The following is a 14,303-nucleotide window of genomic DNA, read 5'->3' on the forward strand; positions in this document are numbered from 1 at the left end:
GTTAACAAGACAAATGACTTAAATAAACCTGCCCTTGCAGTTAGAGAAAGCCCAAAGAGATGCCCATACACACTTGCACATTCACATTCGTAGTAATGTAGGTCACTACATGGGTTTTTCTTAGACATTAAATAAATACCTGCCTGGATTTTATTTTTGTCTGGGCTTTTTCTGTGCAAGTAAGACTTTGTCTATGACTGATTATTGTTGGAATGGAATCCACTCCAAGTCTCCAAGTCAGACACAAATATTTACACACACGTACATCTTTATAAATGCAGATAATAAAAACAGGAAAATAAATGAACAAATGTGTGTGTGTGTGTGTGTGTGTGTGTGTGTGTGTGTGTGTGTGTGTGTGTGTGTGTGTGTGTGTGTGTGTGTGTGTGTGTGTGTGTGTGTGTGTGTGTGTGTGTGTGTGTGTGTGTGTGTTTTATCGTCACGTTACTTAAATTAAAATGAAAGTTTGGGAATTTTAAAAGGGTTTATATCTGCGACTGTGTGTACTTTAATAATGCACTTTTCTGTAAAGAGCTTTGTATTTGTGTCATAGATAAGACCAATAGATGATAATTTCACTGAAATAATAGTGGGAGCTCAGCTAATTCGAATGTATGTGTGTCCATGGCTTGTGTCCTCCAGCGCTGCTTACATGCCGACCTGATGAGTTCCAGTGTGGCGACGGATCCTGTATCCACGGCACCAAACAGTGTAATAAAGTGCACGACTGTCCAGACTACAGTGATGAAGCTGGCTGTGTCAATGGTAAGTGTCAGATGAGTAAAAGCCGTATTATATTTATTTTTTATTATTTAATTTATTTTATCTAAATGTTGAATGATGAAGGTCATTCTACTGCAAAGAAAACTGGCAATGTAACCCTACCACATATAATCTGTGTTTGCAAATCATCAGCTTCATGCCTTATTCAATCCTTTGTCATACTTGGTTTATCCTAAAAAATCCACCCAATTACAACTTTAAATACTTCTCAGGGGATTTACAGGTGATATAGTGGAGAGAAGCACAGATGGCTGCAGTTGGCTGCACTATTCTAATCTGCACCATGAGAAACTGTTTACAGAAGTAGGTTTTGCTCTGCTGAAGCAAAAAATACGTAAAGATAGAACATACTGTAGAGGAATGGGAGAGGCAACAATGTCTGAGTATTTAAAGAGCCTCACTATGTTTCTGTTTAAAATCTTCTTTGACACATCCAAGAAGAGTCCACAGTGAAGTATAATTAGGAAAGAAGGAAGCATGATTCACATTTGCAAACAAGTTAAAGTGATATTTTTACTTACTTATTTACACGTACCGCATCACATTGAGTTTACAAATTGTGACACGCAGAAAAGCTTGAGGTCATTATCAGACACTTATCTTAAAGCCGGTGTTTTGAAGTGCAGCAATGAACTTAAAGAACACTTTTTCGCTCTTTCCAGTTCACGAAAAGGGCACAGTACAATATGTGCGTGCATGCACCTGTACATGCATTTTTTTTGTTATGAGAAGCTGTCATATACCATATTGACAAACAATGACTGATATGAAACAGAGTGTGCATGATAGTGATACTTATGAAATTAAATCAACTTTCTGGCTGACTAGCTGCACAAACTACAACCAACGTTTACAGGATTGTCTGCAAAGGCATCAGTTACTGTGACTACCAAACTCTTTTTTTCACACACACAAAAATGTGGAAAAACTGCTCCATGTGGAACTGACTGCCCAACCAATCATGACAATTTGTATCTTGGTGGGATTGAGTTTTGTGTTGCACTGAGTACTGATTCACCTTTTCAGGACAAGCAGACACCTACTAAAGTACCTGGAAATTGCGTTTTTGGATGAAAAGACACCTCTTCTATGTTTCTTGTGTCCCCACCACAGTTACAAAGTGTGACGGCCCAAGAAAGTTCCGCTGTAAGAACGGGGAGTGTATTGACAGCAGCAAGGTGTGTGACAATGTTAAAGACTGCAAGGATTGGTCTGATGAACCCATGAAGGAGTGTGGTAAGATAATTAGTCTCTGTTTCTCTTCACACACGTACATATCAAGATACGATTAGATTAGTTCTTTCATCACCTCAGGCATACACGCTAGTGTTATAGCACTGATGCACACACTCGTACTCGGGCATCATCAACTGCTTCTCATGTGGGTGGTCACTCTTCTCAGTAAAAGGAGCGTCCGTTTGATCAAGGCAAATAAATCAAGACTTCTCAACCCGCCTTGTTATGATCAAAGAGCCAAGCGACTTTGCCCTCTAGTGCGATCTTAGCCAGGAAAACGTGACCAGACTACATTACATATAAAGTACCACACAAATTACCCACACACCATAGATAATTACCACTTAGTGAGCTTCAAACACGGATCTCACATCACAAGCAATAAAATCCAGCTGCAAAGTGAGTGAGTAAGGCAGTTGACAATAACACACTCTGTAATAAAATGTTAAATAAAACTTGTAACTTGGGTTGTTTTTGTAAAATGGTACTCAAGTACATGTACAAGTAGAAGTCTTTAGGTTACTTGAGAGAACAGCACTTCACTCAGGGCCTTGCCCTGAAGTAGAGTTGTCTCCAGCCAGTCACATGGGTATAAAATTATACGTGAGAGTGCTGCCCTTTCAACTAGCGCTGATCTGGAGGAAGAGTGAAATACTCTGTAATAAGATTGCCCTGTATCTATAAAATTATTTTTAAACATGATGCTCAGTTGTCTTAAGGAAAAACGTGCCCATCCTCTTGGTTTTAGCTATACTGACAACTGCTATTATCTGAAACACGGAGAAAGTGATAGTTCTTAAACCAAGAATAAAGGTGCAACAACTCTGTACCCCTCTGTCCATTCCATCTTTGTAACTATCACAAAGAAAGCAAGGCAGGTTAAAGGTGAAACAGTCCCGCCTTGAACAGGCTGTGTGGAAGTAGCTTACTTTTCTTCACTGCCAACTGTCAATCAGTGAAATAGTGTTAAACCGAATGCAGGATGTGAAACACGTGTGTGCGTTATATAAACAAAATAGGGACCCACTCGTAAAAAAATAAAAAATAAAATTAATAGTGGTCAAAAACTCCTCAGTATATGGACATCTGAACATTACACCCGTACTGCATATAACTTTTGAACATCAAAGCCTCCCACTCTTCAGGGAAGGCTTTCTGCAAGACTTTGGAACTTTGCAACAGTGATTTGCTCCCATTAAGACACAACAGCATTAGTGAGGTTGCCAATCGATAACGATAAGGCCTGGCTCACAGTCAGCATTCCAGCTCCTCCCAAAAGCGTTGGATGGAGTTGAGTTATAGGCTTTGTGCAGGCTTGTCACCAAACTTTGAAGAAAAAAGAAAAAAAATGTTATGGACCTGCTTTGTGCACTAGGGTTGTCATGTTGAAAAAGGAAAGGAATTATCCCTATTATGCTTAATTACAATTTCTCTCCAAAAATTTTATTTCTAAATTAGTTAGTCAGGGGAAGATAATCCAGGGTACTTTTTCTGCTTGAAAAAAAAGTTGCAACAAATGTCGACAGTATCCACATACTTTTGTCCTTTTGTTTATTCTGTAGCTTTCCTGCTAGATGAAAATAAATCAGTACAAAAAACGCTGTTTTATGTTTTCACTATTTTACTTTAATAAATGACTTGATTTGTTGGTATATGCTAGAATACAGTGGCCATACTGAAAAGTACAACCTTCATTTTAGTCACATGTCTCTTAAGGTCTTTCCGTTCTTTCTCTCTCTGTCAGTCTCCCTCCATTTCTGTTCTTGCTGTCTCTCTCTCCCTTCCAGTCTCACTGTCTCACAGCAGAACTTGTAGCCTTGAAGCTTAAATCTTTAATGTAAACCGGTAATGAACTGCCAGCTTTAGCTTTCTGAAGCAGTCTCTCTCTACTCCCTGGAGGGTAGTTAAAAGACAAAGGAACAAATGGAGGTGTAGAAACAGTTACAAAAAGGTAGGTGCATTAAGAAAGCATGAGTGTAATCTGTTATGCTGCTATAAAATACAAAAATGAAAGGAAAGGAGGACATGGAGAGACTGAGATGAGAGGATGAAGGCCAGCATGCATCTGTGTAACAACAGGTATCATGGTGGCGTGGCACCTGCTACACATGACCAGCTCCCTGTTGGAGAATGGATTGATTCCAGGTGCATTTGGCTAAGAATCTGGCTAAAGGCCATGAACACACACATACACACTCACAGGCTTTTAAGCTCAATGTTTCTTTTTGAATTGAAGTTTGATGTGCAGAGAGACTTACAGGACATGACTAACTTATCTTAACTGGCAGGGAGAACAAAACTTTGCAAATGCACAAATGTTGGTGTGTCTTTCTTTCCAACTCTTTCTTTGTGTTTTATCCAGTCTGGTTTTGTTCTGTCCAATACCCTGCTGGAGTTATTTCATCAATATTTAACTCATTTTTACTCTGTCCCTGTCCCGTCCTCTATCCTTCCTCCCACTCTTTCTGCAGGCCTGAATGAGTGTGCAGACAACAATGGCGGCTGCTCCCACATCTGCAGGGACCGCAGAATTGGCTATGAGTGTGACTGCCCTTCTGGGTACAAACTCCTGGACAAAAAGACTTGTGGAGGTAAAGAAAAAAAGATGTCCTCTACAAAGCCATCACCTTAATGCAGAAGTCCACGAATGAGCTGCTGCCATTTTATCTGCCTGTGAGAGAACATTTGAGCTCCATGAGAGTTTTGCAGGGATTCCAACACAACTATCGAGCACATTTTGATAAAAGAAACATTTTCACATACACAAAATATTGGGAAAAGATGCTTGTTTTTCAGTTAAAATTAAGTAACTAATCCATCTATGTCAAATAAAGAGAAGATGTCTGGGACATGGCTTGCAACTGCTGCAAAAACAGCTTCCTTTACCCTCTCCAAAACTTTATTTAATATGCATATAATTTGAAATGTAAGGATGTGGGAGCAGTTATAAGTTGGATATCATGACCAACAGCCTCTGGATGTAATTGTAGATTTAGTTTGGTTGCCAAATCCTGATTCTTAGGTGGATTTACTCTACAATCTTTCAGAATGAAAGAAAGGAGGTTTTATTTAGCTTCTTACGGCATGTTTTTACAACACATCACCATCCATGATGGTAATGCTATTTTCATATATGTGTGGCATAGAGTTGCTTGTGAGATGATGACACAGTACTTTTCAGAAAATAGCTCAAATGTCCCCTTGAATAAAAAAAGTTTATAATAATGCAATGCCACATTTAAGAATTTCTTCTTTTAAACAGATTAAAGCAACAAGCTAAGATAAAATGCAAAGCATTATTAGGACAGCTTTAAAGTAGTTTGATAGGGATTTCTCTTACTGTGGGCAGAGCCAGAGAAGCACTTTCCCCTGCTTCTCATCATGATGCTTAGCTTGACTAAACACATCCTGAATCCTGAGCTTAGTGAGATCAAATTGGTATCGATGTTCTCATCGGGCTGTGGGTTTGCTGGCAAACAAGCCATTACACAAAATGTTGGACTGTTGTTTTATGGTTTTAAGGTGGTTAAATGTATCACCTTGTCACTTAGTCTCTTTGTTGTCATAAACAAACTAGCGAAGACTACATATCTGTGCAGTGGACCTTTAAAATATTCTGCTGACAAAATATTCATTCATACCAAGACGAGCCCAGTCTAGCAGACCAGATCCTCTCTCTGACTGGTTATAGAGAATCTTTTTTTTAAACAAATAACTTGTAATTCCCTTTAAGCAATGATAGTACCAATGCTAATTAAATTATACTGGGTTTCTGACATTTACATTGTTAGGTAACAAGTAACAAGCATGCACATATTTCAAACAAGATCTTGTTTTGTCTGTTGATGCTCTCAGCCAGATAGATATAAATCCTCTATTATAAAGAATCAAAGTCTGCATTTGAGGTCTACATTTGTTTAAAAAATAAAAAAAGATTGTCCCAACAACGAGGAGTTACTTCACTTATTCACTATTTACTTCTATTTAGACTTTGTGTGTGTGTCTCTTTGGTGTTTTGATCTTGATGTCTCTGTGCCATATTTCTCTTCACAGACATAGATGAATGTGAGAACCCAGATGCCTGCAGTCAGATCTGCATTAACTACAAAGGAGATTATAAGTGTGAGTGCTACGAAGGCTACGAGATGGACCCTGCCTCTAAGACCTGCAAGGCTGTGGGTGAGCCATTTAACACACACACACACACACACACACACACACACACACATTTGTTCAGTTAAAGACACACTGTATTAGATGGATGTTCTCCCAAAAATACAGACATGGGCACACATGTACTCAAAAGGAATCACACGTTGAGACTAGCTTTTATATATACACCAATTATTTTCCCATTCCAGCACCCCTAGCAACTGAGGCACATCCCACACTATTCTCACACTGTGGGACTCTGTGAAACGAGAGGCTTGCTTTGTATGCAGGCCTTGCACAGCAATCTGTGCAAAGATAAATATTTGCCACCTTTTTCTGCAGTCCTCACTAATGAAAAGTCTACGGGAGAGGGCATGGCCACTCACTGCGGGATACAAGCAAGGTCTGAACCCCATGGTGGCCTGGGTAAACACTCCTAGCATTCGTGTGTATGAAAATAAAATCTTGTCCTCAAAACTGCATAAGGCAAGGTTGTTACCGGTAAATTGTCTGCCTAAGTCCTGAAATGAAGATGCAACTACAGCTTGTTGGTTGCACCTAAAACTACCTATTGAAAAGCTCCATGGGAATTCTGGGTGTTTTTAATCAGCTCCCCCCCTTCTCAGACTGTTACATCTGGCTTTACCGATAACGATGCAGTCTGTCAACAACCATTTAAACACCCACAGATAACGTTTCCTGCTGAAAAATTGTCAAATTGTCTGATGTGTAGAGATGTTATGATAAAAGTTGATATTATATATGTATATATAATTTTACATATAGCCACGCTGAAAGCAGAATTTCAGTGTTGTTGTTTATGCAAAACACTGCATATTTTCCATTTAAAAGAATAGAGAGGTACCTGCAGACATAGAGAAAATTAGAGACTATAATCAGTGCTTTATCTACATTATAAATTCTACAGAAAACTATCATGTCCCTGTACCAACCCCTTTACCTGAATTGGGAATGAAACATTCAACTGATTGTGTTACAAAGCAAATAAACTTTTTTATTGTGGGACAAGAGAGAGAAAAAGAGTTACTAGTGATTACCACCATCAGTCTTAGGTTGAGTCATTATAGGCTGAACTGGTCTGGTAATGAGAGAGCTTAGAGGCCCTGTTTTCTAGGCCCTAACTCTTAAGCTAAGTGGCATGAAAAACACCATTGATTGCTTCATGCCTCTCTGTGTGACTCTTTATTACTGTTAGGCAGTGCAAACAGTCCTTGTCAGAGACCAAGGCATCTTTTAGAGTGGAGCATAGGGATAGAAGATGGGCAAGCGGAGAAATGGATGGATGGAAGCATTGTATGAATATCTCTCTGTTTATTGAGGTAATGCAGCGATGCATCAGCCCTGTTGATTGTGGAACATCAACAATAGCGTGCCAAAGGAGACAGCGCCTATACATGATGGACTGGATCAGGAGTAACAAAGTGATTCTCAATGTATCTAAAAACACCAGTTTAGTGGTTGGAACTAATTTTTCTCTAAGTTCCAAACCAAAACTTGACGTCAGTATAGAGCAACTTTTTGTAGATCAAAGAGAAGAGGCTAAACTTTTGGGTGTGATGATTGACAATAGATTGTGTTGGGACAAACACGTTCAAAAACTGGTAACTAAAATGGGCAACACCTTGTCAGTTATTAAAAGGTGTGCACACATCTTGACACCACAGACAATTAAACAACTTCTTCCTGCTTTGTTTTTTTCACATCTGGATTACTGTTCAGTGGTGTGGTCCAGCACTTCAGCAATTAATATGAAACAATTACAAGTGATTCAAAATAAAGCTGCACGTGTGGCTCTCTCGTGTGGGTTTAGATCAAATCTTGATAAAATGCATGAACAACTCACATGGCTTAAAGTTAAAAATAGATTTGTGTATTGGCTAATGTTTTTTTTACATAACATTATAACAAACAAAACACCTTTTACTTTAAACACAAAACTATCCTTTAGTACTGCTATACATCATTATCCATCAAGGCATGCAGTAGGAGGGAGTTTTATTTTACCTAAAGTGAAAACTAAGTCAATTCAGCGTTCAGTTAGGTACAGAGCAGTGTGTGAATGGAACTCTCTCCTAACGACTATCAAACACAACTCTCAGTATGGCTTTAAAAAAATCACTTAAGACATATTTATTTCAAAGGAATTAAATATTAAATATAAAATTAGTTGGTATGGGGCTTTTGTTATTGTATTTCTTAAAATAGATTAATCTCTTCGGAGTAGTGTCTTTTTCTATTAATTGTTTTCACTGTGTGTATGTATGTAAATGTTATGAGTATTGTCAAGGAAAGATTGTAGGACCCCAGGAAGAATAGCTTTTAGTGTATGCTGAAGCTAATGGGGATCCAAATAAAACAAACAAACGAACAAACACAGAGACAGAAAATGTGACCAGATTGTTTTTTGAGGTTTATTTATTCCGAGGAGCAAATAGAGATGGGACCATAAATGCGGAGACGTTTGCTTCATGAAGCTGATGTAATGTGGACTTAATAAAGCCAGATTTGCCTGTTAACTCATTACTGGACATATATAGAGTATGTACACCCAATCACACACATGCATGGCCATCTGCATACAGTACATGTACACTTTGGAATTCTTTTTACTCAAATTAACATCAGAAGTCACGTCTACGTTCACACAGATACTGGCCCGGAGGAATGTCACATCCTGTGATGACATGTGACACATGCCAAGTGCAAATATCATTTGTACATATTGAAGTTAAGGCTGTAATTTCTTCTATCTCAGAGGCACACAAAAGAACACAATATAATCATCAATTTCCACCCAATGGCATGTAGAGCTTTTCCCCCCAACATTTTCTACTTGTGTTTGTAGTAGTGTGTAAGTTGAGGCTGTGCAGAAACTTGAATGAGAAGAAATAAGCTCTGCTTTGTATGTTCTCCAATGTACAAAGAGTGCATTACATGTTAATCCTCTGCAGATTAAATTCACAGTAAAATGCAACTGCTACATTAGCAATGCTAATTAAAAGTAAAATCCCAGAATGGAGTCATAATGCCTTCCCTCTTCTAAGATGGTATTTGTGAATGTGTGTGCATGTGTTTGTATTGGCACATGGCATCGTTCATTAAGTCCTCTCAAGAAAGCCTTGGTCTACACTAATTGCATTCATTGTTTTGTGTATACACCTTTTATAGGTGTGATGCCACTCACTGAGTTGTCAACTTGAGTTATTATTATAGTGAGTGTGAGAGAAAGAGAGAGCAGGGCTTAAAGTGAAAAAAAATCCTGAGCCTGAAACTTTTTTTGGGGGGAATGGTTTGATACGCACTCTTTAAAGTTAATTTGACTGGTAAAGTTAGTCCTTCTTACAAGTTAAAGTCCTTCTTACATTATACAATATTAAAAGTCATAATTTCAATAAAAGTCATAATGTTTAAATAACGGCCATGCTGATTCCAAACAGACAGCTTTGTAAAGGCAGTTTGGGCTTTAGACACAGCGGCCATTGTTAATGAAAAACCATGTTCCGCTGTGAACATGCACACACATATTTTTTTATCACAAACACAGTCCGTTAGCAAAGGCGCAGCTGTAGCCGTGGATGCCGGTAACACTCTCGTATGACAGAGTGCACAGAACAAAGCTTTGTGACTAGGGTCTAATGACTAGAAAGCTCTTTCTTACCGCTGCTGCCGTACAGTGAGTATCTTCCTTGAACATACGCTGCAGCCGGAGTCTTCCCGCCTCCACCCTTTTCCTCTTGTCCTCTAGTCAAGCCCAGGGCCATTTGTTTTTAACTCCTTTCTCAACTAAAGCTGGATCTACATTTTACACAAGCAGGTACTTGCTTTTCGGCAAGTACCTGCCCTACTTTGCATCTGATTGGCTAGAACTCGTTTCATTGGTAGGTGGAAGTTTGATGATTGGTAGCACATCAAAAACAAATCCCATGTGGACTTTTTGAGTTATTTATTATATAAAATAGTCATACCCCAGAAATCCGGCACCAGGCCCGAGTACTTTAAGCTCTGCCTTAGTTAGAGTTGCGATCCTCTCAGGTTCCCAAAAATATATTTATTTATTTTTCCTCATGGCCACCCGCCTGAGATCCAAAAAGTTTAGTCGTCTGTCATATATAGATCAAAGTTGATTCAAAATTGAATTCTATAGAGCCAAACATCAAAAGATGTCAACTTAGAAGATTTTGTGGAGAAAATGTCTCCCAGTGTCAATGTTTACATTTTGTCATTATTGTGAAAGTAAATATAAAATAAATAAATAAAATAAGTTAATACTGCACCTAAACCTGAAATTGCTGCATCAACAACTAATTGATAATACCATTTTTACTTATGTGGACAATAACCAAATAAGAACCATGTTACCATGCTAGTTTTGAAGTGTCACGCAAAATAATGAACACTCACTCACTAACTGGCTCAAACTATATAAAAATGGAAAAATACAACTAGTAGTTATTGTTGTTACTTTTCTACAAATTTAGTAGAAGTGGTATTAGGGGTTGTTATTGGGTGTACTGAAATATTAATAAATGCCACTAACATCCACATACAGACAATTTAGAGTATTTTCTACAATGACAGTAGAAAAAAGGAGACCGTTTAAGGTAGTCAAATAAAAGTTTATGAAATGTTGAGGCAGGAGTGAGGATAAGGACGAGAATGACGTGGCTCTGTGGAATACATTACAGGTACACACAAAAACTGGTTCATAAAAACAGAACACACTGTCACAACGATGCAGAAGAAATTTACAAGCTGTGTGTGGACCAAACTCTTGCTTTCTTTTTTTTTCTCTTTTTTTCCTTCTCTTGTTCCTTCTTTCTCTCATCTACAGTATACTGCAGGCTTAATCACAACGCCAAGAGCGGTTCTTTCCACACTTGACAGTTTGAGCACACACTTTTCACAATGGGTTTAAAGCAATGGTCCGAATTTCCCCATTGTCAAAAGATTTTGCCATGGGACCCATGATGATGTGGAACACTGTCAAGCCCCATCTCAAAAAGCTTTTCCTGCAGTTTTAGGCTTTAAAAAGACAAGCACATAACATTTTATTCCGTCCTTTTGTAGGAATGTAGGTAATGATAATAATCCAGAATACAAATATGCATGAATATAATTATCATCTATAGTTTCTTTGTAGTTTATTCATTCAATGACCTGCGATCTACAATGTCCACAACTTTAAATGTTGGTTCACAGATTAATAAAAGAACCATTTCTAATAGAGACTCTGGCCATCCACTCCAGAAATAATGGAGGGTTATCTAACTTGTCTTGTCAGGAGAAACGCCTGCAAGTAGGATGACTTTTTGACTTTTGACAGAAGGTTCATCTCTGCTCCCTGCTGCAGTGTCTATTCATCATTACATAGCATGGCCTTTTTCTTAAAAAAACGTTCTTAACAAGCATAACTGACCTAGACAGGTGTGTCTACTCCCAGACATAACATCATCCTAATAACCACACCACCATCACGCTGGCTGCAACATCATCCTGCAGAATTTCACATCGTTATGTCTGACCTTTCCGTCTGTCTTTATGGTACTTTGCATCTCCACAACATAAACATCTGCAAATCAAATCAATGACGGCATTTCCCCAGCACGTATTTATCTTTTCACTGCATTATCTCAATTGGCTAACAGGGCAGAGCTGCCCTGAACAGGCAGTACAGATTAAAATATATTAAGGAGACCCTGGTCTTTTTGGAAAAGCTGGCTGTGGCTCTGCCGGGATATATTTAGGAAAGATAATATTGCACATTTGGATGACATATTAAGTGTCATTGCTGGAAAAAAAAAACAGTGACTCATATACTGTCTTGAAAAAGTGAGTTAAGCCAATTGATGAAAAAGGAGATCCATTTCTGTTCTTACTGTACATACTTCAAAATGTTCTTACTGTCTCATCCTCTCTCTTTCTCTCTCTCTCTCTCTCTCTCTCTCTCTCTCTCTCTCTCTCTCCCCCCCTCTCTTTCCTTTTCTCTCTCTTTCTCTCTCAGCAAGTGAAACTGATTGTTTCAAACCTAGTAGGAAGAGGAAATGATTGGATCCAAACAGTAGTAGAAATGTTTTTTTTTTTTTCCTGAGCAGTAGCCCGATTTAAACTGGGGCTAAGGAAACCTTCTGAGGGATGGTTGGCTGCTGTGTGTGTGTGTGTGTGTGTGTGTGTGTGTGTGTGTGTGTGTGTGTGTGTGTGTGTGTGTGTGTGTGTGTGTGTGTGTGTGTGTGTGTGTGTGTGTGTGTGTGTGTGTGTGTGTGTGTGTGTGTGTGTTTGCGCGTGCGTGCGTGCGTGCGTGTGTGCGTGCGCGTGTGTGTACATCAGTGTGATTGTTGCCCAACTTTGTCTTGTTACATGGCATTTCTGCTTTACTGGACAGTGGAGTGAAGAGTAACATGACAGATGGGAGAGAGAGAAGTGAAGATGAAGGAACATAGCATGAACATGAGATGAATGGAAAATTGTGTGAATGAGAGAAATAGATAGAAAGGGAACCAGGCATACAGACAACGGTTATGGAGTAATTTAATGGAGTTTTGAGTGTACACACAGTTTGTGTGTGAGGTACCATACCATATGCAGCCATGCACCAAAAAGTTGTTTTTGTCTGTGTTAACTATGAATGAAGTTGACCTTGTCAACTGCATGATAATTAGTCAAAAGCGTGACTCAAGCTCACCTTGTTGAAAAATGTGCCCCAGGTAACCGATGTGCCAGCCAACAGCGCATAGTGTACGCACCTAAAGGAAGAGAACCCAGGAACACACTTTTGACAAGCTGTTGTTCTAAAAATAGAACAATGTTTCATGTTTAGTTGTTAGGCTACTTTATGCACCTGCACATTGCGCTTCATTACATCCAACAGCAGGGCACACATTCACACACACAGTCAAAAATGATGCTCTTTAAAGGGATGTGTCCTTTTGCTTCCAGTTTGGGCTGCCTGGCATTATGTATGTGTTACTTTTCTGCACAGCATAATTGTGTGAATAATTAATTGAACAGCATTATTGTGCATTAAAAAGTAGTCTGTGTGCGGAATATATTTTCCTTTTAAAAGGTTTATTTGGATAATTTATTTATGTCCACATAATCAAAAAGGCATGCATAAAGGACCTAAATAGTACTAATGCAAAACAAGACCTCTGTCTTACATTATGTTCCATTTTGAGAGTAACAATCAAAACTCAACACAACCCATTGGCTCTTGTATCTTGTATATAACAGTATGTGCAGCTTTTTGTGCAGGTAAGTTCATGTGAAAGGGAAAAAGGACTGGAGCACACTGCAAATGGACCAAGGTTTTGACACTTGTCAAGTCAACAACTTTGACAATTTTCAGGTCTTGCTGAGATTGTAACTCATGACAGCATGTAATAACATCAACTTGCACTTGCCAGTGAGCAGCATTGGCATGAAGTCAATGTGACCTTGTTGTCTCAGGAACAGCGTGGTTTGCATTTACATTAGCAAAGATGCACATGTGCAGGTTCACCTTTCAAATACAGGTTTGAGATATGTGCTACAAATTATGTACCATTATCAAGATAAGCAGACGTTTCCTTGTCAGATACAGTAGCCCACTCATGATTGATAGTATTACAAATTACCCATGTCTCGTAGAGAGTGTGTTGAGGATGATAAATGTGATTTGTTTTGGGGGTTACAGTAGTAGGTTAATGGCTGTCAAGGGTCTCCACACAGCTCCTGAGATTTGTGGCCAATCTGTCCAATCTCGCCGATGTCAAGGTGTAAATAAAAGGCAGAAAATGGAGAAACGTGCTTGTCCATGATCGTAACACGAATGCCTTTCCCTTGTCACTAGGAAAGAGTCCGTACCTGATGTTCACTAACCGTCACGAGATCCGTCGCATTGACTTGCTAAAGAGTGAATACACTCAGGTGGTTCCCACGCTGAAGAACGCAGTGGCCCTGGATGTAGACGTGTCCACCAACAAGATGTTCTGGTGTGATCTATATCATCAAAAAATATACAGGTATATATGTACACACAAAATATAGAGTACGTATGATTTGTGTGATATTTGTACTAGCAATATAGCCTATACAGAAGTACTGCAGGATCAGGTCTTAAGGGGTTTGGATGATGG

General features: G+C 38.9%; 1 protein-coding gene across 4 annotated transcripts in view; it reads left to right on the plus strand.

Moving 5' to 3' along the window:
- The window catches only part of lrp8 (low density lipoprotein receptor-related protein 8, apolipoprotein e receptor), a 176,839-nt gene that overhangs the window by 125,786 nt on the left and 36,750 nt on the right, over positions 1-14,303 (plus strand). For all 4 annotated transcript variants that reach the window (XM_034881051.1, XM_034881052.1, XM_034881053.1 and 1 more), the window contains exons 6-10: positions 643-765; positions 1,897-2,019; positions 4,491-4,610; positions 6,073-6,198; positions 14,018-14,189. In XM_034881051.1, the coding sequence (XP_034736942.1) occupies positions 643-765; positions 1,897-2,019; positions 4,491-4,610; positions 6,073-6,198; positions 14,018-14,189 (664 nt within the window). The remainder of the gene's footprint in view (positions 1-642; positions 766-1,896; positions 2,020-4,490; positions 4,611-6,072; positions 6,199-14,017; positions 14,190-14,303) is intronic.

Source organism: Etheostoma cragini, chromosome 9, assembly GCF_013103735.1.
Source record: "Etheostoma cragini isolate CJK2018 chromosome 9, CSU_Ecrag_1.0, whole genome shotgun sequence".
NCBI lineage: Eukaryota > Metazoa > Chordata > Actinopteri > Perciformes > Percidae > Etheostoma > Etheostoma cragini.